This window comes from Xylocopa sonorina, chromosome 2 (assembly GCF_050948175.1).
Source record: "Xylocopa sonorina isolate GNS202 chromosome 2, iyXylSono1_principal, whole genome shotgun sequence".
Taxonomy (NCBI): Eukaryota; Metazoa; Arthropoda; class Insecta; order Hymenoptera; family Apidae; genus Xylocopa; species Xylocopa sonorina.
This window is the reverse complement of record NC_135194.1, coordinates 12,556,492-12,579,020: the sequence shown is the minus strand read 5'-3', so window position 1 is coordinate 12,579,020 and position 22,529 is coordinate 12,556,492. Positions and strand designations below refer to the sequence as shown.

The window sequence follows — 22,529 nt, the reverse complement described above, 5'->3', positions numbered from 1 at the left end:
GCCTCGACTTTATTGCCGAGTAAGCTTCGCTCCCCAACCCGAGGATGGCACGTTCTTCCGCTACCACCCGTCTGCGACCCTCGTACCTCGCCCCGTCGCGGCTGAATTGGCGACTCGTCGAAACAAACGGCATGTAAAATTGCACTCGGCGTGCCGTGCTCGCGGCCACTGGACTCTTTATCGATTTCGAAAGGCTTTCTTGGCTCGTGGAAACCTTGTCACGTTCCCGTGCCGGCAGGAAAATCAATCGTCTTCCTGCAGCGTCGACTGGAGAACCTGAATAATTGCAAATATACATCTCCCGATGGATTAAACGCACCGATACGTTTTACGAGGCGAGACGTTTGAAACGGTGCCCTTCCCTATATCTTTAATGGGCCGACAGTTATCGGGAGGGACATGTTCCAGGGAGAAAAATTGCTGCGGGTACTTGTGCCTGCGCGGTTGACTGTCCGCGTTACAAGGGCCGTAAATTTCGTCGGGGTCGCTGGAAATTAATTTCCATCTGTCCCGTGGCGGCCGCGGAAAAATTTCAGTCGCCCGAGACCTGCTTGGAAACGGAAATTTCTTTGAGAGAGATACGCGTCGGACATTCCTCTCCCGGCGAGAATTAATGAAGAAATAGTTTTGCGATTAAAGCGGACGATTAAAACTTGCTGTCCACTTTGTTGGGAGAATTCCGACGGACATCTGAAACGCGAGGCAAGAGCCGGAGATCAAACCCCGCGTTAAACGCCGGCCTATTCTACGGCGAGCGACGTCGCGTTAAACGCGGAACTGTACTACTTCGCGGGCTGCCTGACCATTGATGGGTTCGTTCTACTTAAACGCGGTTTCGCTCGATACTCTTCAATAATTCGTGGGTTGTTTTATTTTATACGTCTTGCACGTTCTCTGCGCGATCTTCTACTATAAATTTGGTGGTCCTAAACATCTTGAAAGAAACGTGTTAATAAAATTATTGATGGTGAAAGAAAATAATGTCGCGCTACCAATTCAGCCGTTCTCCAGGCGCGCAACCCCCCAATCAACAAAGACTAGATTACATCGACAGGGAAACAAGATCGGCTCTCAGCTCATTTCGAGTAGGAACCGTGTGTTTGCGCGCGGACACGCATACGACGGGGATAAATTAGTCTGTTCGATTGGATTCCTTGCTGCCCTTTGCCGTCTCTCTGTGCCCGCGTCTCGGCCAACGACGCCCGCACGAATTAGGCTTTCACCGTCGTGTACGTGTATCCCTAACCGGACGGCCGAAATGAATGCCGCTGCATGCAATTCCGGCGGCAATAGACTGCGGTCTCCGAGCGTATTTTGCGGCCAGGTTTCCCACCAGCCCGTGCACGCCCGTCCTCCAGCTAATTAATGCACTGTCACTTGACACAATGCGCGTTGCTCGTTATTCGCCAGCCGATTAATCGCGAGTACACCTTTTATCCAAACCTGTGCCTCGCATTATATATTTACCCCCATTGCTCGTCGAGACGTGACTTTCAATCTCTTTTTAAATGGTACACCTCTGTGACGGTCCTCCGACAAAAATGCAACTTCAACGCCCGCCGCTAGAGGAACAGCAACATTACCATTTTCAAGCTCCATTTCTATGTATGGAATTTTTCGACCTGTCCTTAACGTCCCTGCGTCTAAAGTAGGATCTGCTAGATTACTTTACCAATGAGTTCACTAGCAGTCCTTCACTTTTCTTCCTATCTCTTCTCTCTTGCGACCACGATAAACGACGGAACGTATTCTTTAAAAAATTATTAACAGAAAGGGAAATAGAAAGGTGCAAACATTTTCACGGTAGAACAAAACATGTATAGATTAGTTGGGAAGTCTTTCCATGGCCAATCACCGTGGATTACAGCCGCCTTATTGCGATTCATGGGCACGTAGCAACGATTACGGGGTGAAATCCGGCTAACTGCATTTAAACTTCACACGAGCCCCTCCACCATTAACCACTTGAATCCAACGTGTACAAGCGCCCTGCCTCGTTTCCCGATAATTGTTACAAGAACAAAATAGCATTTCCTACTTTTTCTTATACCGCTACGACGATTCCCTACCCCCCGTCGCCTATTCCCGTGGATTTGCCGGAAAAAAGAAGCACGACGATACGGGGGGAACTCTGGGATCTGGCGTTGTAAAACGTAAAGTGTTCCACGGAACGAGATTGCCGCTGAAGGAAACCCTAAAATCGTTGAAAGTATCGCGGAGCAAGCAGAGATCCCTAAGTGGAGTTGTTCCTGCTCTTACGGTTGATCTCTGCTGTTCTCGAGCTAAAATTTGAAATTTTCATGTCTTCGTTCGTTCCCCGATTTCTTCGCGTTTTATTTTGTTACGCTAAATTTAAAAACTAGAAATGTAACAAAATAAAAAATCGCTGGCCAGCGATATTATAAAACGATCGATTGTTGCGTTCGACGCCCGCTAAATAAGTATCGCGATTGAAATAGAGTTACGCGCAGGGTGCTCGACGTCGAGCTACTCGAGCCCTATTATTTTGTCAAGTTACGAGGCAGGGTAATTCCGGCGTTTTAATATACACCGGGTTGGGTATAAAATTTCAATGGCCGAGCCAATAATAGCGCGCCGTGGATATTTTACTTCCATTTGTATTCCACTTGATCGGCTCGAACGTGCCCCCGCGCGGAGGCTCGCCTTTTCCCTTTCCCACCCCGGTTAACGTTCGCATCGAACGATCCTGTCGTAAAAGGAATTCCACCCGCGAACCCCGCGAGCGATAGTTCCGATTTCCCTGCGTACGACAATTTTACGTCCCAACGAACCATAGGTACAGCTGTGTAACACTTAGTGTACGAGAGATCTACCACGATTCGAATAAAAATTTCAAATGTACACAACGAACTGTTTCACTGGTTGGGTCACGCTCGGTTCTGAACCCAGTTTCTTCGAAACACGTACTCGACGCGTCGAGAATCGGTGTATTCCTTCGCGCGGGGGGTTGCGAAGCGTCGTTTGTTACCCCCGTTCGACCGATTGAAAACTGAAGTTCCCGGAAATACGGGACGGGACAGAGGGGGAAGGGTGAGGCGTGGCGGGCTGTGGACGGAAGATCGAAAGGGGAACGGTCAGGGGATTACATTTCGCATTCATGGAATTCCGTGGAGCGCGCGTAAATCAAAAGTTTCGAAAAACGAAGCCGCGTGCCGGGGCGGGCGACGTCGGTCGGGCCGTAATACGGGGCTGGGGTCGCAGCCGGTCGCGACGTCGAGACGCCGGCGTCGCGAGACGCGCGGCGAAAAATCGAAACCGTGTCGCGCGATAAGGATGGCTGGGGGATGGTAAATTTCGGGACGCCTCACGCGGACGCACTTCGTTACGGGGTGTAACGCGCGCGATTCTGGCCGAGCTCTCGTTTCGTTCTCTGTTCGACGGGAACTCCTTCGGATGGTATGGTAAACGGAGGGTGGCGGTCCGCAGGAACCGGCGGCAAATGGAATTTGGGAATTTGAATACAAATTGAAGCGAGGACAGCGGAGTACGGAATGGAGGTTTACGCAAACTTTTCCCTTTTTTTCACGCTGGAAATTGATGGATTTTTCTTTAACGCGAAATAGTGCGGGTACTTGTAGACAAGGACATTCATACTGGAGGCGTTCGATTGGAAAAAAGAATTGTCTTCCTGGGGGTTGTGGAATCACCGTTAGTTTAATCGAATTCGATGGATCTTGATAGGATGAAAGTTCAATATCGACGATCTTGAATATGCGCGTTCGTTACACAAGATAGTGTTAGGACACGTACAGTTACTACAGGACATTCTCGCGAAATTGCCCCGTCACTGAACGCGTCTCTTAAACTGAAATTCAAGATGCTTCCCCGGAACTCTAAAAATAAATTCTCGTTCCCGGACGACGAACGTTCCAAGTTAAACGACCTTCCACCGGATCCCGAAAATTTCGCGAAAGAGAACCCACGAGAAGGGCACGAAGGTCCGCGGGGCTTGGAACGAAAGTTTTTCTCCGTGATAGCACCTGGTCAAAGTTTCGAGGTTCTCACGGGTCTCGAATGGATCGAGCCGATATAAAAGAGCTAGATTAAAGACGGATTGGCACGTTCATTATCAACCACGTCCCTCCGTTCTATCTATTACCCGCCCGTTTCACCCGTTCGTTCTGCAATTCCGACGTAAAATACAACGCGATATGTCGTGCCGATACGAAGCCTGGGAATTTTATATCATCCCACTGGTATCGATCAGACGAGCGTGTTCCACGTACCAAAGAAACAAAAAACGTTTCCGTTCTCTACTCGAGCGGTTTACGCTTGACGACATTCAAAGAACCGACTGGCTCAAAACTAGAACCGGAAGACATTCAAAACAAGCTCGCGAGATTCCACGCTGCTTCCTGCGCTGATAATGGTGGCCACGATAAGAACCGGTTCAAGCACTGTTAGGACAAACGCGAATCTCTGAGTCTTCTCGAAAAGCATTCTCGAACAAGAACCTACAATTTCTTTTCATCCTACCAACCCCTACCGCGCTTCTAACCCCCTATCAACACTCGCCTTCGATGTACCACCTTTTCCTCCGATTTTTATTGTTCCGTCTTACTCGTCGGGCGTTTCTTAAGAATGTAGCGCGTTCAGAGGGAGGATGCGCCCGTTAAAAACAGTAGGGGAAACGGAAATAAAGGGGATAGTTACGGGGTGCTTGTTTAAAAATTGAAACAGTCGAGCGTGGAGTAGGACAGGATGAGAGAGACTTCGAAAATTTTCATAAATGAGTACGGTGAATATAATGGAGGGCATGGCGAATATCAACATTCTTCCTGCAGGTACAGAAATTCGATTCGAGCCGCGAACCAACCCCCTCGCTGTTCCCCCACAACCGACACCGAATTATGCGCTCTCCCGGAATGCTATCCAGCCAATGTATTTCTTCCAGCGTGAAATTATTTTAAAGAACAGAGAGTGAATACGTGGAAAAGTCTGCGAAGACCGTCGGGAATAATTTCTCTTTGCCAGCGCGAATGGGAGGGTTCGGTTCGCCGGGTGTCGGGCGACGGAAGTGGCTACCAGCGTTTAACGCGTTACGCAAACGGGGAACGGGTTCGCGGAACGGAGAAACGGGTGGTGAAATTGTAACGGCGGACAAAATTAATTACGATCGGCGGTTTCGTCGCGCGGGCGAAACTGCGCGAATTAAATTGTTTCGGGGCAGGCAGACGTCGAGATTACGTAGCCAATCGACTTTATCGCGTGCGATTGCGTGGCAGACTGAACAATTGATAATTGATTTCGATAGCCTTGCCGGAATCGGCTCGAACGTGCGTTCAGAAATCTGCGAAGATAAATTAATTTCAAACAGTCGTCCGCTTGGAAGAGGATCCGTCCACGATCTCTTCAAACGACTCGCGCGAAGTCGTCGGCTGGAAATATATGGACGACGACGATGCGACGGAGCCAAGAAGCCGCAGGCCCCGTCTTGATAAAGGAGTTAAACCGGCTTAATTACAGCGTTACTCGGTTTAAACTAATTACGCGTTTGCCAGCGACCGCAAGTTCCCGGGGTGCAACCTAGCGGGTCGGGTATTGTGGCCGAATCCGCAGAGGGACCCTTCTTTATTATACCGCCATAACCGCCCGTAATTCCTTGCTAGAGGCCGTTTCTCCCGTGGCTTCGTGCTGCAACTGTTGATTCGAGCTCGGATAATCGCCTGCTCGAGCTGACACGAGCCGAGGAAGCATTTTTACCCCTTTCTTCGGGGGTGAAACGACGACGAATGATTTTGGCGTGCGAGCTCGGGAGTACATTCGCGTCTAAAACTCTCAATTGTGAAACCAGAGTTGAACGAAGAGCCGCTAAATCGAGAAATGAATTTCAAACACCAGAGGGATAGTATTCCCCCTTATTTCCACTCTGCGTCGCGTTTACCCTTAATTTCGAACAGAACTTCGAGCCCGCGCGCGACACACGTAGGTAATATTATAAAATTCTAATCAACGCGAGCGTTCGTTGCCGAGGGGGGTGGTACGCGAACGGTAAACGCGTTATAATAGCGTTTCAGTTTACGAGGGCGGCCTTTTCACGCCGCGTTGCAACGTTGTTGCGCCCGTTGTGCGCGCAGCCCCCGCGAGCCTTACCCTCTGGTAATTTTCGTGTTACGACAGAGCGCTTAACGGGTTATGAAGCTTTACGCGTTGCGGAAACGCCGGAATTTTTGCCCGCGTTGGGCGTCGTTGCGTTCTCACAGAGAACACGCCACGCGCAAACTTTATCGACGGTTATCACGAGACATAATAATAACGAGGCGGGGCGCGCGGTGACGGTCCAATTTTTATTTTATACCTTTCCACTGGAACCTTCGTGTAGCTCGTCGTAATGAAAATGTTCTACGACCCGCAAAACTCTCTGTAATTATATCGTTGCGAGAAGAAATGGCGTTCACGTGACAATGTAATTATCCCATCAAAGTTTTAATCGAATTAGTCCACTTTTAGTCTAATTTCATTGCGCCAAACGGCAGGGTTGTTGCTGATACAAAAATATTCAGACTACCGTCGCAGTCTACGATCGTGCCTCTTTAAGAGTCTCTTTTCCAGCTGGCAAGAACTCTAAAATTGCGTTCTAGAAGGTCGCTTCTTCAGCTAACGGCGAATTCAGCTAATTGTAAGTAGATTCAGCGAAGCGCGTCGAGCTCTCCAGATTTCTCGAGTCTATCGGTCGTCTGGGCTGCGCGACCAGCTGAATCTACTTGCAATTAACTGAATCGCAGTACAGAGCTTGACCTTTGCCTCTCTCTCTCTCTCTCTCTTTCTCTCTATCTCTCAACCTCAATTGTAAAGCTTCTCTAAATTAGAAAAAAACTGGATTTTAAATAGGAAGAAATCGCGGAATATATTAATATCCGGCTTATTTTTCGAATATATACCGTCGTCTGACCGTGCAGTGGTCGGATTGAAACAATGGAAAATGGTAGCCACGATTTTGTAATTCTGTCCGTTTCTCCGTTAGTTAGTCCCCGTCCGAGCGAACGTTCTCCAGCGCGAGGAGGTTTGACAAAGAGGGCGAGATAAAGAGATTTGAAAACATCAGAAACCCCGGACACGGAGCGACCGTGGTATTTAAATGTCGTCCACTTTATGTGGCGGGAGCGAAGTTATGGAAATGAAGAAAACGGGGGAAAACAGCAGCGAAATGCACTCGGGCAATTAAAGCGGTGCGCGGAGAACGGCCCCCGTTTTAACGACGCGCCCGCGTCTCACCCTTTTGTTCCAGATGTCAGGAATGTCCTGTGGTGAAGCCGACGTTCCTTTGCGGAAGCGATAATCGCACGTACAGCTCGCCATGCCGACTGGAATACCACAATTGCATCCACCACACGTCGGTTCGCATCGCCTGCAAAGGATTCTGCCCGTGCAAAGGTGAGGATCGCGTGTACTACCCGCCGTTGCGGATCGGTTCCACGAGCCATCCGCATATCGTTCGCTAAATACGAAACCCGACCGAGTAAACGAAAGTTCGCGTCGAGGTGAAACGAAATAGCGTTAGATCGAGCCAGATTCTCGAGCTGACATTCAACGCGAAACGATTCCACGTCCCTTGGTTGAACCTTCGAGGGACTCGCATATTGCAATTTACTTGCAACACCGTTCGTTCGCGTGCAACCAGGTCCCGCGAGGTCGACCTCGGCGCAAGGAGGTTGCTTAAAATAATCGAAACGTGGGTGCCTGCCAGAACCTTGAGCGAGGACGACCTTCGATGATTCAGCGCGAGTCGACGCTGCGCTCAATTACGTGTACTCCACTCGCGAGCGGTTCGCCATTAAAATCGAGTTAGCATAATGAAAACGACGATGCCTTCCATCTACGGTGTTGCGCGGAGAGAAAAAAAAAAGAAAAAAAGGAAAAAGAAAAACCGTGGAAGATACCGGTACGCCGAGCTCGCGTCCTTATCCAATGAGGAACGCGAATGTAGGCCAGGCAAACTTGATTTATCATCCGTGAAGCCGGTTTGATTTATCGCCGACAGCTTTTGAGAGGCAAATTAATGGTTCCACGATCCTGTCCGCCGTACCGTATCGCGATTCATACTCGATATCGAAACAAATACCTTTTCGAGATTCGCCTCGATCAATTCCACGGAAACGAATTTTCGCAAGTCGTTCCCTCTGCGATCTAGAATTATAGCGCGGTCTCCTGTATCGAAACACCCAATGTACGATTGTCTATATATTCTAAAGCTGTTCGAACGACTTCGAACAATTAAACGGGCACGGAAAAGGGTTCTCATCTTATCGATATTTGTATCTATTCGCGAGCGACGCGAGATGATCGTGGGACCAGCAGAGAACGCAACGGGAGCGTTTAAACACCTTAACGAACCGTTCGTAATCTCGAATTCCCGTAGACATTTTCTGATTTTACGCGCGGAATTAATTCGTTAGTTTATTCATAAGAGGCCGTGTGTAGTCGGTTTAACAATGGCGGCGTGTTTGCGTCCCTACGGCTGGTCCCGGTGAACAAGCACACTCACCATGAATATTCATAATTGCCTGTTAGAACAATAATGTCGCTGTTAAAGCGTACGAGGCCGCGTAACTCGCGGATGAACGAATGGAAGCTCAAGAAATCACCGGTTCCTTCCTCCTCTCTCTCTCTCTCTCTCTCTCTGTCTCTCTCTTTTCAAATTTGATACTGCGAATAATTCGTTACACAAAGTACTGGCGATGTCGATTTTGCAGAAATGTTTATTTTACAAAAAGGCATCGACTGTTCGATTCCAAACAGTGGATAATATTGTACTATTTACTCGAAATTCAATTGGAAATATTTTCACGAACGTAATTTATTGAAATATCGACTGGTATTTTTTTTTTGCTTCTCACGGGAAAAAAAACTACGAACCAACAGCGTTCGAAAGGTAATCGCGACGTAAATAAACGCAGTTCAATTAATAACGTCGCGGTGCCCGAGGCATAAAATATTCCGGCTGGCGGCCGTGTAAACGTCGACAATCGAGTTTTATCGCGTGGCGGCCGGCAGTGTCGTCGCGTTTGTTTAAAAATCATCGAAAAGCTTGTCCGGCCGCCGCGAATGCAAATGCTAATTTGTTTACACGCGGTTAATGAGTTTTCGTTCGGCCGTTCGAGTTCCCCGCTCGGTTCGCGGGAAATTTCCCGCGAATTTCAACTGGCGAACCCCAGCGCGCTACGAGACCTCCATCAATACGATAAATAATTTATACACGATGCGTATAAAACCGCAAAACCAGAGGGATAGAGAGAGAAAGAGAGAGGAAACGCGCGTTTCGCTCGACGCATCGGAAAACAAAAACAGAGGGAACCTCCCTTTTCTGTTAGAAAACAAAAAGAAATCGAAAGCGCACAATGAAACTCGATGAAAAGGCTTTTGTTTCAGCCAGGGAACAATTAAGAAAATAATGAAATTCAATTTAGATGCTTTTGATAGACGCTTGACGCGAAATTGGAAACGTAGAATTCCGATGGGACGAGAAACTTTCAGCCACCCGTTCAAACCCGAAACACCATTCACCGTTTCATCGACGTTACGGTCTTTTCTTTCGTCTATTAGCGATCCGTCGACGTGTGTGCTCTGGCGAATAATTATGATACGTTCCAGCGGCTGATATACGTCAACACAACAAAAAAATGCAACTGCAACGACAAAAGGCACTCACCGGCAAGTTGTCGCGGAACCGCGACATCACTCTCACCCCTCATGTCTTCAACTACGACAATCATCACTACCAGTATCTCAAGTACACCAAGCGTGCCAAGGTAAGCTGGATACTTATTAACTTGGGATAATCAATATCCCCTCTACATTATATAATATAAAACAGAGGAATTATTAATATACATAATCTTAGGTCTGTAATTATTTTACACGATTTCCCCGCGAGACGAAGTAATAATGTCCCCCAACAATAACCGTAAGCCGATTCGCTGTCCATTAAATAAGCATAGATCATTTAAAACTTTCATTACCCCTTAGAACGGCTGACCGAACATCTCCGTGCTTACCAGCTAATAATCAGGCCCGTTGATCAAAACTTCCCGAACACCGTCGGGGCAACAAATTTTAATTACAACATTCGCGGTCGAGGGAGATCAAGTGGCGTTTCCCTCTTGGTTTAATAACGCGGTAATGCCCGCGCTTACGCGATACCTTAATAAGCAGACCCTGTACCAACTATCGTTTCGACCGGTCGTTAGTCGCCGGCTGGGTTCGGATATTAGTCAATTAAACGGAAATTATGACGTATAATCGTCTGTTGGAAGCAGGGCCGCGTCTGAAGGGAGGGTCGGGAGACTGGTTGGCCTCGCGGCGTAAACATACAACGAACACGAGGAACGGCGGATAAAACCGCGAGGAACAGGAAACAAGGCCGATGGTAGCAGTCAGCAATTTGAGATTCTGCTGAATCGCGTCGCCGCGGACGAGCGTTTCGCGCGAATCGCCGCGGCGATCGGGAGGGTTGTTCGTCGAGGATCTTGCATTTTTCCGTGAAACGCAACGTTTCTGTTTCGCTCTGCCCCCTGCTTTATTTTTTTTTTTTTTCATTTCCGCGATCGGATCAGCAACGAAACGAACCGCCTCGGTAATCTTAACGCAAACAGAAAATCCGCACGTACCGCAAACAAAATTCTCTTCCCCGATTTCTCTAATCTCCGCCTAACCGGCCCTCCTGCAAATAAACGCGCGTATCCACCACCCCTTCCATAGGTCCGGGACCCTCCACCGCGAGATTCGAAGTGAATCGACCAGCCAAGCACCCCGAGCTGCCTACCTGGCCACCACCCTCCTCGCTCGTTTCCTGTTCCGGTTGAAATATTCGCGGCGTCGTTTTGATTTACAACCGTTAATTCAATCGTCACGTAAACAGTTATGGTTTCGTTTATTCGTCGGTGGACACACGGAGGGGAGATGGAGGCTCGCGTCCATCCGCGACCTGAATATTTCAACCGGGGACGCGGGGATTTTAAACGGCCGCCATTACTATTCGTATTAGGGGCTATGAATTATTTAAGTTGGAATCACAGATTCGCGAGATGAACAGCATACTGTCAGGCTAAATTGCAAAATAAATCTGGACCGAGGGGGTCAAATCGCTTTCCATTTAACCATTCGCGAACACCAACACCCCCATACACCCCCTGGGTCTCTCTCTCTCTCTCGCTCTCTCCGTTCGTAGGCCCAGACTCGTTATCGTATTTCATCGGACGAAATTGCACGCGGCGTAAGACCTCGCGACAATCTCCATTGCCTATTAATGCGGTCCGCGCGTTTGTCATGGCGATACACGCTCAAACTGTTGGGATTAGGGTTAAATTGGCGCGGAGGAAGTTGAAAGTTAGCGGAAGATTGAAATTAACCCCTTGGCGATGGGCTGTGCTCTAAGTACCTCTTATAAACCGTACAACGCCGCTTAATAGCGCGCGTTTCCCAAACCCTGTGATATAAGCACCCAACTAAAACAGATTTAATAAATTCTCTAAATTGTAACCTCTGGGATTGAAAAACTCTGATCGTTTCCACAACCATTTCCTAAGCGTTGGAAGCAATTTTCAACTTTGAGGCATCCTGTAGAAATCACCGTGCGCAGTTAAACACGATAGCGTTTCGTTAGTCGCGTTCGAGCCGAGTCTTCGTCCCTGACACAACGACTTACACACCTGGGGATACCAGTGGTTCGCGAGCCAGCCCTCTATACCGTCGACCTTGTAATTTAAGGTTGAAGGTAGGCCGTGGCACGGAGCCGCTCGATAAAACACCAGCCGTGATAGAAGTTTCACGAACGAGGGTGGTGCAGTGGAATTGTCCTGGCCGCCCCTTGATTTACGCGAGCCAGCCTCGATCCTTCTTGCCCCTCTCCGCCTCTCTTCTCTTTCCCTCCACCGTGTCTTACGCGTGTCTTCCTCCGTTTTATTCTTCCCTTTCTTCCTCGAGAATTTATGTATCGATTATCTTTACGATTCTCATTGTCACAGGGGTCCGATAGATATCCCAGGTCTAAATCAAGAGGGGTCCATTTATCCTAACGTCTGTTTCCAAGTTGTCCTCCCCTTTTCCCTTTTTCGTTTCAGTGCGTTCTTCTAATTGACTGCGCGGTCATCCCTGCTTTCGATTGAAACAGAGAGCGAAAGTTCACGTTCGCCATCCGTTTCGACGTCTGAGACAATGAATATTAAACGAACAGCCGCGTTAATGTCGCGTCCAACCTACTTAGGTGCTCGAGCATCTGTAACGAGCTTTTAGAGCGACTGCAAGAGCGGCACTCGACATTTACGCGATTCAAACAAGAGACTACTTCTCACTTTCAACCGTTTCTACTCGACTGATCGTGAAACCTCCTGCCACGCATTTCATCCCCCGTCGGAACGTTCGCCGCCCGTCACGCTCTGCTCGAAAGAAGACGATTTCAATCCCGAGGCAACAGAATAACCGCATTTCCACCCTTCCTCGTGCCGTGAACTTGATACGCGCACCCTTTGTCGTTGAGGCAAAAAACAAACTGAACGTATCCATCCTCCCGTACGTATTTACCCCATTTCCGCCCTTCCCTTTGTATAAATAGACGGGACGGTGGCTGCCAACCGAACAGGCGGACGTGTGCAGTACCTTTCCCCGTTGGATCGAAGATCTCCGCGTCGCGTGATGCGAACCGTAATTTCCTAGACGTGGTATCAGAGATCGCTTTCGTTCGATACCTTTAAATTTATTTAAGGTAACATTCGTTTACCGTCTTATCAAATAAAAAATATTTTTGCCATCTGAGGATGTCCACGTGTAGTTCTCGAAGGGAAAAAGTCAAATCGATTCGCTAAAAGAACGATAGAAAGTCTTTTTCTTATTTTCAGAAATTTTGTAGCGTTCGATCAATTTTTTCATAGGTAAAATGTAAGTAGTTTGTGATAGCTTAATTTGCAACATTCTATGAAACCGAGGAATTATATTTTACGCCGTTAGCGAGCTTTGTATCGGCCTGTAGAGCCAGTGCTCACCCTTCGGAGCCCGTTGACAAGGAAACCACCCTCGACGGTCGTTGGTCGCGATTGAATACAGGAATATCGTCGATAAATCGCAGTTTTCTTCGGGTTCCGCGCGTGCTACACGGTGAATAAAATCACTCGCGGTGCTGCGGAGGACGAGAGATAAAGGAGACCTACCCTCGTCAAATCTAATGAAGTTTTAACGATGGAAATTTGAACGAAAAAAAAAACCGTTTCACCCGATCTCCGTTGCCAACAGCAAACAGGGACGAGAAACGGAGTGCAATTGTCGAACAATTTCGCGAGACGAAAATTGTCGAACCACCGCGAGGGTGAAGATATTCGGTTACGGTTCCTTCTTTTCGCGGGGCGTACGTATTGTACCGGAAACGCGGGGAAAGCGAACGTTAGAGGCGGAGAGTACGAGCGAAATAAATAACGGTGGAAAAAGTAGGGGACGGAACGTGGAAGGATATCAATAAATAAAAGTTAGAAATCGCAGAGGGAGAGGCGCGTCTTCCACGTTGTGCAACGAGGGGGTTGCTCGCGTATGCGTCGGGACTGTCTGAAATTCCCTGGCACGGAAACTGCCGCCCCGCGCCCGGAATCGGAAATTAGCGTGTTGTGTCGGTAAATCATAACTTTCTTTGGGGGTAGTTTACGCCCCCGGCTGGCTAGCGACGTTCCGGATACGAACGGGGCTCGATAAACGTCGAATTTATACGAAACGAATAGCAATTATTTTCTGGCACGGCTGATCCGCGGGAAAATTGAATATTTAAGTTCGCTTTGCTTTATCGTTTAAAAGTTCCACTGGCTAACTGGGAATTTACGAGCCACTCAGGTGCTTCGTGGATGGGGCGGATGTTGTACTTGTGCAGGGACACGTCTCTCACCCCCGCGGAAAATGTATCGATGAGAGGGAATTTACAAGAGAACGAAGCGTTCGTGACTGCGTCGTGGTTCTCTGTCGATGGAGAGGAAACGCGGGGAGGCTGTGGAAAATAACGAATTAAAATGGAAAACTGTTATTCGTTCAATTTTCCAGTGGTCGACGGAAATGAAGCTGCAAAGAGCAGCCGGTGACAAAGTAAACCGTGAAGCGTCCGCGGCGCAAGATGTTCCCGGGGTTTCCGCCTCGGTAAATGCAACGTCCTGTAGCCGACTTAATTAAATCAACGCTTTAACAGAGCCGACAAACATCTCCGTGGTCTCCGCGACACTTTATTCCTATTTTCTCGGGGTTATTTTTATTCCCCCTCTTCGTTTCTCCCCTTCTCCCGTTCTCTCTATCTCCGTTTCGTCCCGCTTTGTGGAAGATTCCTGTGGAAACCAGAGACTGAGGTAGTCCTCGTCGACGGAGACACTTAACTTTTATGATTTTCATTCTGGCAACGACTTCAACGGGGAACATTTGTTTAAACGTCGCACCAGGCTCCTTGGTTAGAAAAAAGAAGAAAGAAAAGACGATACTAATGGGATCCGGATAACTCAATCTTCCATATGAACTTCCTTGGACTCTTTTCTACGCTCTTCTTCTTCAGTTTAGACAAATTTCATTTATTCCAACCCGTGGCAATTTCTCTTTTCATTTAACTTTTTCACCCGCTCCACTGGCTGACATTAATTCATTCGAACGTCGTACGCATATATAATACATGCACTCTTATACGATTTATTAACATTAATTTATGCCAAAACGAGCAATAACTTTGATCCTGCCGGCCGCACATACGCAAACGCGCGTCGCGGTTGTATAATTAGAAATGGCTCTATCTACCGCGGGCTGTCCGATTGGAAATTACTCTATTTACTGCGTGGCTGTCCAATTGGAAATGCCTCTATCTCTACTGCGCGGCTGTCCGATTGAAAATGGCTCTAACTACTGTCATTATTTCTCACCCGTCCCGTAGAAACAGGGGTTGCAGCAACAAAACGCTCTCCGACCTCGTCCTTGGAAAACGATAAAAAAAAAATGCAGAAAAAAAAAAGAAAATTTATTAGAATATTCGCATTACGCGAACCCTCCATCGCCGTTGCCATTATCCACGTTCGATTGCACAAAGTCACCGCCGCCGATCGATCGTAGGAGAAAGTTACAAAGCGACCTGGCGTCGCGCGGGGGGGAAACTGGGGGGTCGAACTCGCCGGTTCTAAAGGAGGCGAAAAGTAGACGAATTAGGGTGGGACAATACGACAGATTTTCAATTTAAAAAGGTTTCCCGAGCAACGCGACGGGTTGCTTTTGTCGAATAATTCCCAGCGCCGCCTCCGCGCAACTCCTACCTACCGCCACCCCCAACCCTCGACTATTCCATCCTCCTCCACCGGGCTCTTGTCATTCGAATAGATTAGCCGATTCAATGAACATTTCATCGCGCGTTTTGCCTCGCCGCGCCCTGTCTCCCATTCTCGATTTTCAATGAGCCCCTGCTTTTGTCTTAGCCACCGGATCCTGCCTTTTTCCACCCCCTATCTGTCGCCGGCTCGTCCTCGCGTTTCACGACGGGCTGTATTGTCTTTTAAGGAACGTTGGCCGAACTTCATCTGGCGCTCGTTGGGAAAAAACGAATCGAAAACTGGAAGAAGAGACGCGTCTCGTTAAAAGTTCTGTTTCGCTGTCACAATAAGCCCGGATTTTCGTACGATCGTACGATCGCGCGACGTGAAACTTCTTCTGTCTCGTCCTTTTCTTCTTCCTTTTTTTTCTTGCTCTTTTTTTCCTTTCAAGAGAGATACTTTCGCTCGCGAAATTTAATTTCACCCGATCGATCCTGCCTACGACGGGATATGGGGTACGCAAGGGATGGGGCGGGTTCGAAACTTTCCACTCGCCCCTGCGAACCACGGGGAACAAATTTCAATCGGACGGCTCCGGGTGACGTTGCGCAAACAACCGGCCCGTTTATTAATCTCTGCTTCCGTCACGAAGAGAAGCGCCTTCGAATCGCGAAAAACCGGAAGATTAACTTTCATTCTAGCTATTCTCTTTTCTCGTTTACGAAGGAACGCGACGTACCAGGATTATTCCTCGTTGTACTGTGCATTTCCGGTTCAGTCGTGTCGCGTAGAGACCCTCCGATTCTATCGTGGCGGTGGAATAATGAATTCGTTAGAATCGAGCAAAGTCTCCGGTCGTTCTTCACGAATCGGCCGATAATCACTCGAGGCAAGCGTTTATGGGATTTATACGCCTGGATGCTGAGAACTTGATGAAAAAAAAAAGAAGAAGAAAGAAGTAGGATTAAGTGCGGCAGGGGGTGGATAAAGCAGCGTCTCGGTAATCAACGTCCGCCTGAAATCTGGAAATCGATCGTCCGCGGATTTCCTTTCGGGGATCTTAATTAATTCACAGGATCTCTCGGATCGGTCGTTTCACTTTTTGTTCGACGATCTGCTGATCTCGACGCTTTGCCATCGCCAGGATTCTCTGCTCGTGGATTCTGTAAACGCGATTTCAAGTTCAAGCCTTAAACATTTTAACGGAGGACAATTTTTTTCGCCGTGCCTACAGTTTCTCGTTGCGATCCCGTTATCTTCGCTGCTCTGGTGAAAATTACCGTTCTCCCCCCGATGTAACCCCATTTTTCTTCAGCCGCGAGAAATCTGCCATTTCGCGTGTTTCAGATTGACAGAAACATTCCCTTCGAAATCCATTCAGACGTCTTCCCGGCCTGAGCCTGTCTACATAAAAACACCTCTTTCCCATTTCCGTGGCCCGAAACAGAAACGATAAAAGATTCAAGCTCCATTCCGGGCGAGGCTCGCCTTTTCCGCGGCCAGAGAGTACCGACGGAAGGAAGCGAAGGATAAAAAAAACAATACATAAGTCGCGCGGGAAGATTGAAGATAAACAACCGATGGAAAATGTAGAGGGCGGAAGAGGAGAGACGCGCTGAATGGAGAAGAAACGGGGAAGAAAAACAGGCGTTTCGCAACGGTGGATGAAAGGGAGCAAAGAGGAGTCTAATTCGCGATGCTGTTCGGGGCGAAATTAATCCTGGAGGCCTCCTTAAATTATTCCTTACCACCGCCGTTAATTAATACTTATCTCGTCTCCGTTTCTTTATTACGTCGGATACGCCCCTCCGTTGGAAAAGGGGGCGAAAAAAGTGTGCCAGATAATTCAGCCGCCAGTATTGGCTTCCTCTTGATATTAAAAGCACGGGTAAACTAGCGTCTAATAAATCAGGGGATCAGTCGCTTAACGCTTTCTTAGACTATATTAAATCGTCGTTCTGAGTTACCTCTGGTCTCGTCTGTCATTACAAATTCACCCTCTAATATATATTTTTTCGTGCGCTAAATATCTGCTAATTAGCCAGACAGGATGCATGCGAAAGATTAACAGAGAATTGTTGAAAATGGCAGAAGAATTTTCAGTCGACGTATCGATCGAGAGCCGTAAGCGGGATTCGTTGGACGTGTTCGCGAAAGATCAAGGGAAATTATAGAGCGATCGTGGGACATCATCAAGCCCGTGCCAATTAACGAACTAATTTTACACGAACGATACCGGATTATTAAATGCGGTATCCTGTATAATTTTGTTTAATCACGCGTTCAGAAGCCCCTCCATCGCCCATCCCCGCCTCTGTGTGCCGGATAAATTGAAACATCGCGAAAGAAACGATTCCCAGATGATAATTGGAGTTCTCGATACCGATCGGTGATTGGTTATCGGGGAAAAACTCGGTGGATAAACATCTGTTCCGTTCATAATAAGTTCCTGGCGGTCCGCGTGTTTTCCCAGCCGAAGGAAACTGGGTAAACCGGAAAAGAAAAGCAATTAAGAGGGAGAATTCCAGGCTTTGGGGGATTAAAGACGATCGACGTTTCAATTTCAAGATACGAGATGCCGATGAATAATTTCTTACCAGCCAAGAAGAACTTCACTTTTACCATAAAACCCCTAACGTATGGATTAAAAAATCTAAAATTCTCTTTCAACAAATTTCATTCCTTTTCCAACAAAAAAAAATTAGCATCCCTACGCAACACGAAAATCATTCTTTTCCTGGAAACTTCATTTCTAAAAATGTCTCAAGCATCTCTCCATCGATGACAGTCAAAATAGACAGCCAAGGTGGTCGAGCGAGGTAGCTGCTCGATTGATGGGTGTCGAAACGAAGGAAAAAATCGAGCCTCGATCCTTTAGTGGAGGGTCGAGTGTCCTTCTACGTGATGCGGCTCCCATTGGGCGACTGTAAGCCTCCCACGAGTCGAAGGCTCGTATTTTCGAGCCGCCCAGACGAGGCGTCTTTCCCATCGATCCGGCTGAAAGCGTCGCCAGACGAGCGAGGAGCCGTAATATCGTTACGGTCGGCTGCAACCCCGTAAGACTTGAGGACGTGCATGCCGCGGGTAAAGCAAATCCGTTCCTGCTCCTTAATCCTTGCCGATTTTCAACGTTCCAAGATCGTTACGGTGTTGCTTCCATTCAAACGGAAGCTGAGCATCGTACGGAGGCGAGGGTGCTTCGTTTGGTCTCGTTCGGGGGTTGAAAATTGAATACGTTCGTATTCGTAACAAGTGGAAGCCCTGAGAATATTTTCTCAATTATTAATACCTCCCATGCAATTTTTAATACTTATTACACCTATAATAATGGACGTTGGAGGCGCGCATCACTTAAACGATAAAACGGATAAGCGTTTTTTTCTTTTTTAAACGCTTCTCCGTCATTTGATTACACGGGGGGGAGATAAAACTCCCGCGGACTTAATGCTGTTACCCCGGCGCTACTTTAATTACCCTTAAACTCAGAAATCTTGGCTCAAGAATCGTATTAAATTTAAACTCGAAATTTAAAATCAGATACTCGATGCGCTACGGGTAAGTGGGATGCTGCATTATTTAGAGATGATCGTTTAAAAAATATCCGGCTTGCGAGTAATGTCGAAGCTGCTGCCGAGCGCGGCTACCGAGCGCCGAGGGTGGCTGGCCCCTCGAGGGTCGGGCCGGAAGTACGGAGGAACGCGCGGAAAATAAAGAGGAGAAGAGAAAACTAAAAGATGAAGACGAGCCACGGTTGTTTTTTCGCGGGCAGAGGCGAGGGACGGCGGGTGCGCGTATAAAGCGGGCGCTGGGTCAGCAAGATTTGTGAGATAGGAATTTAGAATGGGGCGGGAACGAGATACATCGTTTCTACTTATTGTTAGCAGCTCTCCGCGGGGAGAAAATTAACGCGGTACAAGCTCGGTGCTCGGAGCGCGGGCGGTTTTACGGAGAGAAGTGAAAAACGAGAGATTCCTCGTGCACGAAAGCCAAGAAGAACGGGCCCTTTATCCCCGTCCCGTGTACCAGACGTATATTTACCCCGAAATTGCACCTTCGTACGGTTAATAATTGCGCCGGTCAAGAGCGCCGTCTCTTTTGCTCGCCGTGATTCCAACCACGAACCCGTGATCGATGAAGGGAACTGTTTGAGCAATCGTTTCGCACGATAATTGATAGATATCAAGAAAAGAGCAACGCTACGGTAACGAAAAGTGTTCCTTCTCTACTCTTAATTACCGTCCACTCGTAGAATCCAATTGAAAAGCGTGTGCGAAAAGAAAATTATTCTCGATATGTATAAGATACAAAGATAATCGAAAATCAGTTGAAATAGGTAGTTCGTCAAAGACTTAACGTTTCTTTAAGGAATTCATGAGACATGCATACTCGAATTGGGGTTCGCATGAGTACTTCATTCATCTGGTTTTAGGCACTGGCGGAAGGCAAGTATGACGACAAGCATCTGATGAGCAACGAGGTGATGGAGAAGACTCCGTCCCCCCTGAAATCGGCGTACAACTCCCAATCATCGCGTAACTCTGATTGCCCGCAATCATCCAAGCCCGCAATGGCGAATCGTCTCCTGGATTGGTTCTCCGTGGTGATGGCCGACTCCAAGCACCGTCGTCCGCATCCTAAACCGAAAGGTACGACCGTGTCGATTCTGGTGCCGCGTCGGTTTCGTACGTGCTGACAATAATTTTAGTCGATCGGTTCTGTTGAAGAAAAAAATTGATGCAAAAATCGCGTGACCAGCGTACACTGGTAATTGCTCCGCGTGTTGCTTAACAACTGGTAGAAACGGGAATGGCGGTGACGTGTCGAAAGTTGCTCTAATTATCTGGTGAACTGCACATGCGATGACGTGGCGCAACGAATTAGGAAGATAGGGTACAGACACTACAATTATCGCAACGTCATTCGAGTTACGTGAGGGAAACCAGTTTAGAGAAGCGTGGATTAGCTCTGTTCACAGACGAACGATTTGCAATTAAAGATATTCGAACCACCGAAAGCGAAACGTTCCACGAGCACTGAAATCGGATGGGGAGGGATTTCTTGATCACAGAGTGTAATTCACACTCAGCTGAGACGATACTCCGAGTCATTAAATCCCGATAGAGATGATCCCCCTGTCGAGAGACCCGATTGGAACGATAGCCGAGTCGCGAAACCCTGTTAAAACGGTCCCTGAATCACTAGTTCCAATTTGGACGATCATCAAACGGAGTAATCCACTTGAAATAGAGTCGATAGCGATTATCATGTAACAAGAGACGGTCATCGATAGCTAATACCGATATGAACAAATTTCTTTGCCGCGCGAAGAGTACAAAGGATAATTCCGTCACGTTGATTGGCAACACGTTGCCACGTCGACGGACAACGTGAAAAGCTCGTCGTTGACGGTAAACCGTGCGGAATGACCGGGTCGCAGAAAGGGTAGCTGGACGATCGGAGCTGAATATACAAGAGACTAATTGCTTCGCACGGAAGGGCTGGTCTCCGGACATTACAACGCGTACGATCTGCCGCAGTTTGGAACTGGCTCAACGTCACACTGCACGCCATTCGACTTTGGCACAATCACTTTCGTACCAGTTCGGAATTGTCCCGTTAGAATGAATCGCTGCCCGTTCAGATCTGCCGCCGATTACTTTACCCTGTCCCAGCCGATATTGTTTCGACCCTGTACCGTCTCGATTCGATCTTACGGTCCTACCGCCGCGAAATGGACAGTTGATAAATTGCAGAGCCAAGAATACGTGTAATTCTACCGTAGAACGTTGGGTGAAATCTCTATGTACAGTTTCATCCCTGAACTACAAATTCCTCCGCCCCTAAATATTACAATGCGCTATTTCCTCTACAATTAATTCATTCCACCGTCGCGTCTCTCGAATAGCCGTTTGTAGAAATAAGGAATCGTTGGCGTATCGATCAGTCACGTTTCTACGGCTACGACATACTAAATTTAAGTCCACTCGACCGCTAATACAGGTTACTAAAGTATACGGTTCCCATGGAGGATCGACGATATTTATATTTCACATCCCGGTCCGTCTAGAGAGAGGCGGGCATAGGAATTCATATTTCATCCCCGCACCGTTTCCAGGTCACTTCCCCATCGGTTGCCAGAGCGAGGTCAGGTGGATGTTCGGGCATTTGGACAGCGACAACGACGGCAGGCTCTCTCTTTCCGAGTTGTACGGGCTGGAACACGATCAGAACGAGCCGTGTCTGAAACCGTTCCTGGACGGCTGCGACACAGACGGGTAAGAGGTGGACTTCCGTGTCGCGCGATATTCCGCCCACGTAAATCCTCGCCACGTTGTAGTAATCCGTTTGTCGCATCCGTGGCGAGTTCTTCCTACCTCCTCTACTCGTTTTTTTTTTCTTTCTTCCTTCTTTTCCTTCTTCTTTTTCTTCCACGTAATTCTGTCTTCCGTTGCTTGTAAATCATTAAACTTCCGCGGATACGTGACCCGAAAAGGGGAACGGACAGCGAGAGAGGAGGATAGAGGGAAACCCTTTCAGTTTTTAATACCTTCGAGGGGAGGTTGACGCTCGAGCGTAATAGGTCTCGAGCGTACGTGCCTACGAAGCGGAGTGGTCGCCCGTTAAGAGGCAGACACCACCGGGCGTGTGTGAAACTTTCATTCCGAGTCAATTGCTTTCTGCTTGCATGCGAGCGGGGAAATAAGAAACGATGGCTCGTTGCGTTTGTCGCTTTGGGGGCGCGGAGATAGAAACGAGCGGTATTTCCGTTACGTTTGAGTGTACCGGGATTAAGGCGACACTGCTGGCTGGACCGTAGATTTCACACGCTCGAGGACAATGAACTCTGCTCGCTATCATACGTACCACTGTGCCGAGAATCATTTAAATGAACAAAATGTTGATGCGCTGCAACACCATTTTTCTCGTCGACGTAACACTACCAATAAATCTTGGCAAATTCGTGTTATTTACCAGCCATCTGCTTTCAGAGACATTTTCGTAAGCGGTCCCGAATGGTGCGGATGTTTCTCAAAGGCTGAACGTCCCTGCGCCGCTGTACGCAAGCGATCATCACCCGACGTTGCACCTGCCTGCGATTCCCGAGGTTACTACCGAAGCACCCAATGCCACCGTAGTCTTGGACTCTGCTGGTGCGTGGATCCTCATGGCGTCGAGTTCGCCGGCACTAGAACACGTGGAAGCAAACCAGATTGCGGTATCTATATATAGAATTGGCAATAAATATGTTTACATGATTATTCC

General features: G+C 48.0%; 1 protein-coding gene across 1 annotated transcript in view; it reads left to right on the top strand.

Annotated features, from left to right (window-relative positions):
- Cow (Proteoglycan Cow) overlaps positions 1 to 22,529 on the top strand; it is a 117,748-nt gene that overhangs the window by 92,380 nt on the left and 2,839 nt on the right. Inside the window, exons 5-9 of the mRNA XM_076909868.1 lie at positions 7,250 to 7,395; positions 9,613 to 9,770; positions 19,696 to 19,912; positions 21,382 to 21,541; positions 22,256 to 22,482. Of these exons, the coding sequence (XP_076765983.1) occupies positions 7,250 to 7,395; positions 9,613 to 9,770; positions 19,696 to 19,912; positions 21,382 to 21,541; positions 22,256 to 22,482 (908 nt within the window). The remainder of the gene's footprint in view (positions 1 to 7,249; positions 7,396 to 9,612; positions 9,771 to 19,695; positions 19,913 to 21,381; positions 21,542 to 22,255; positions 22,483 to 22,529) is intronic.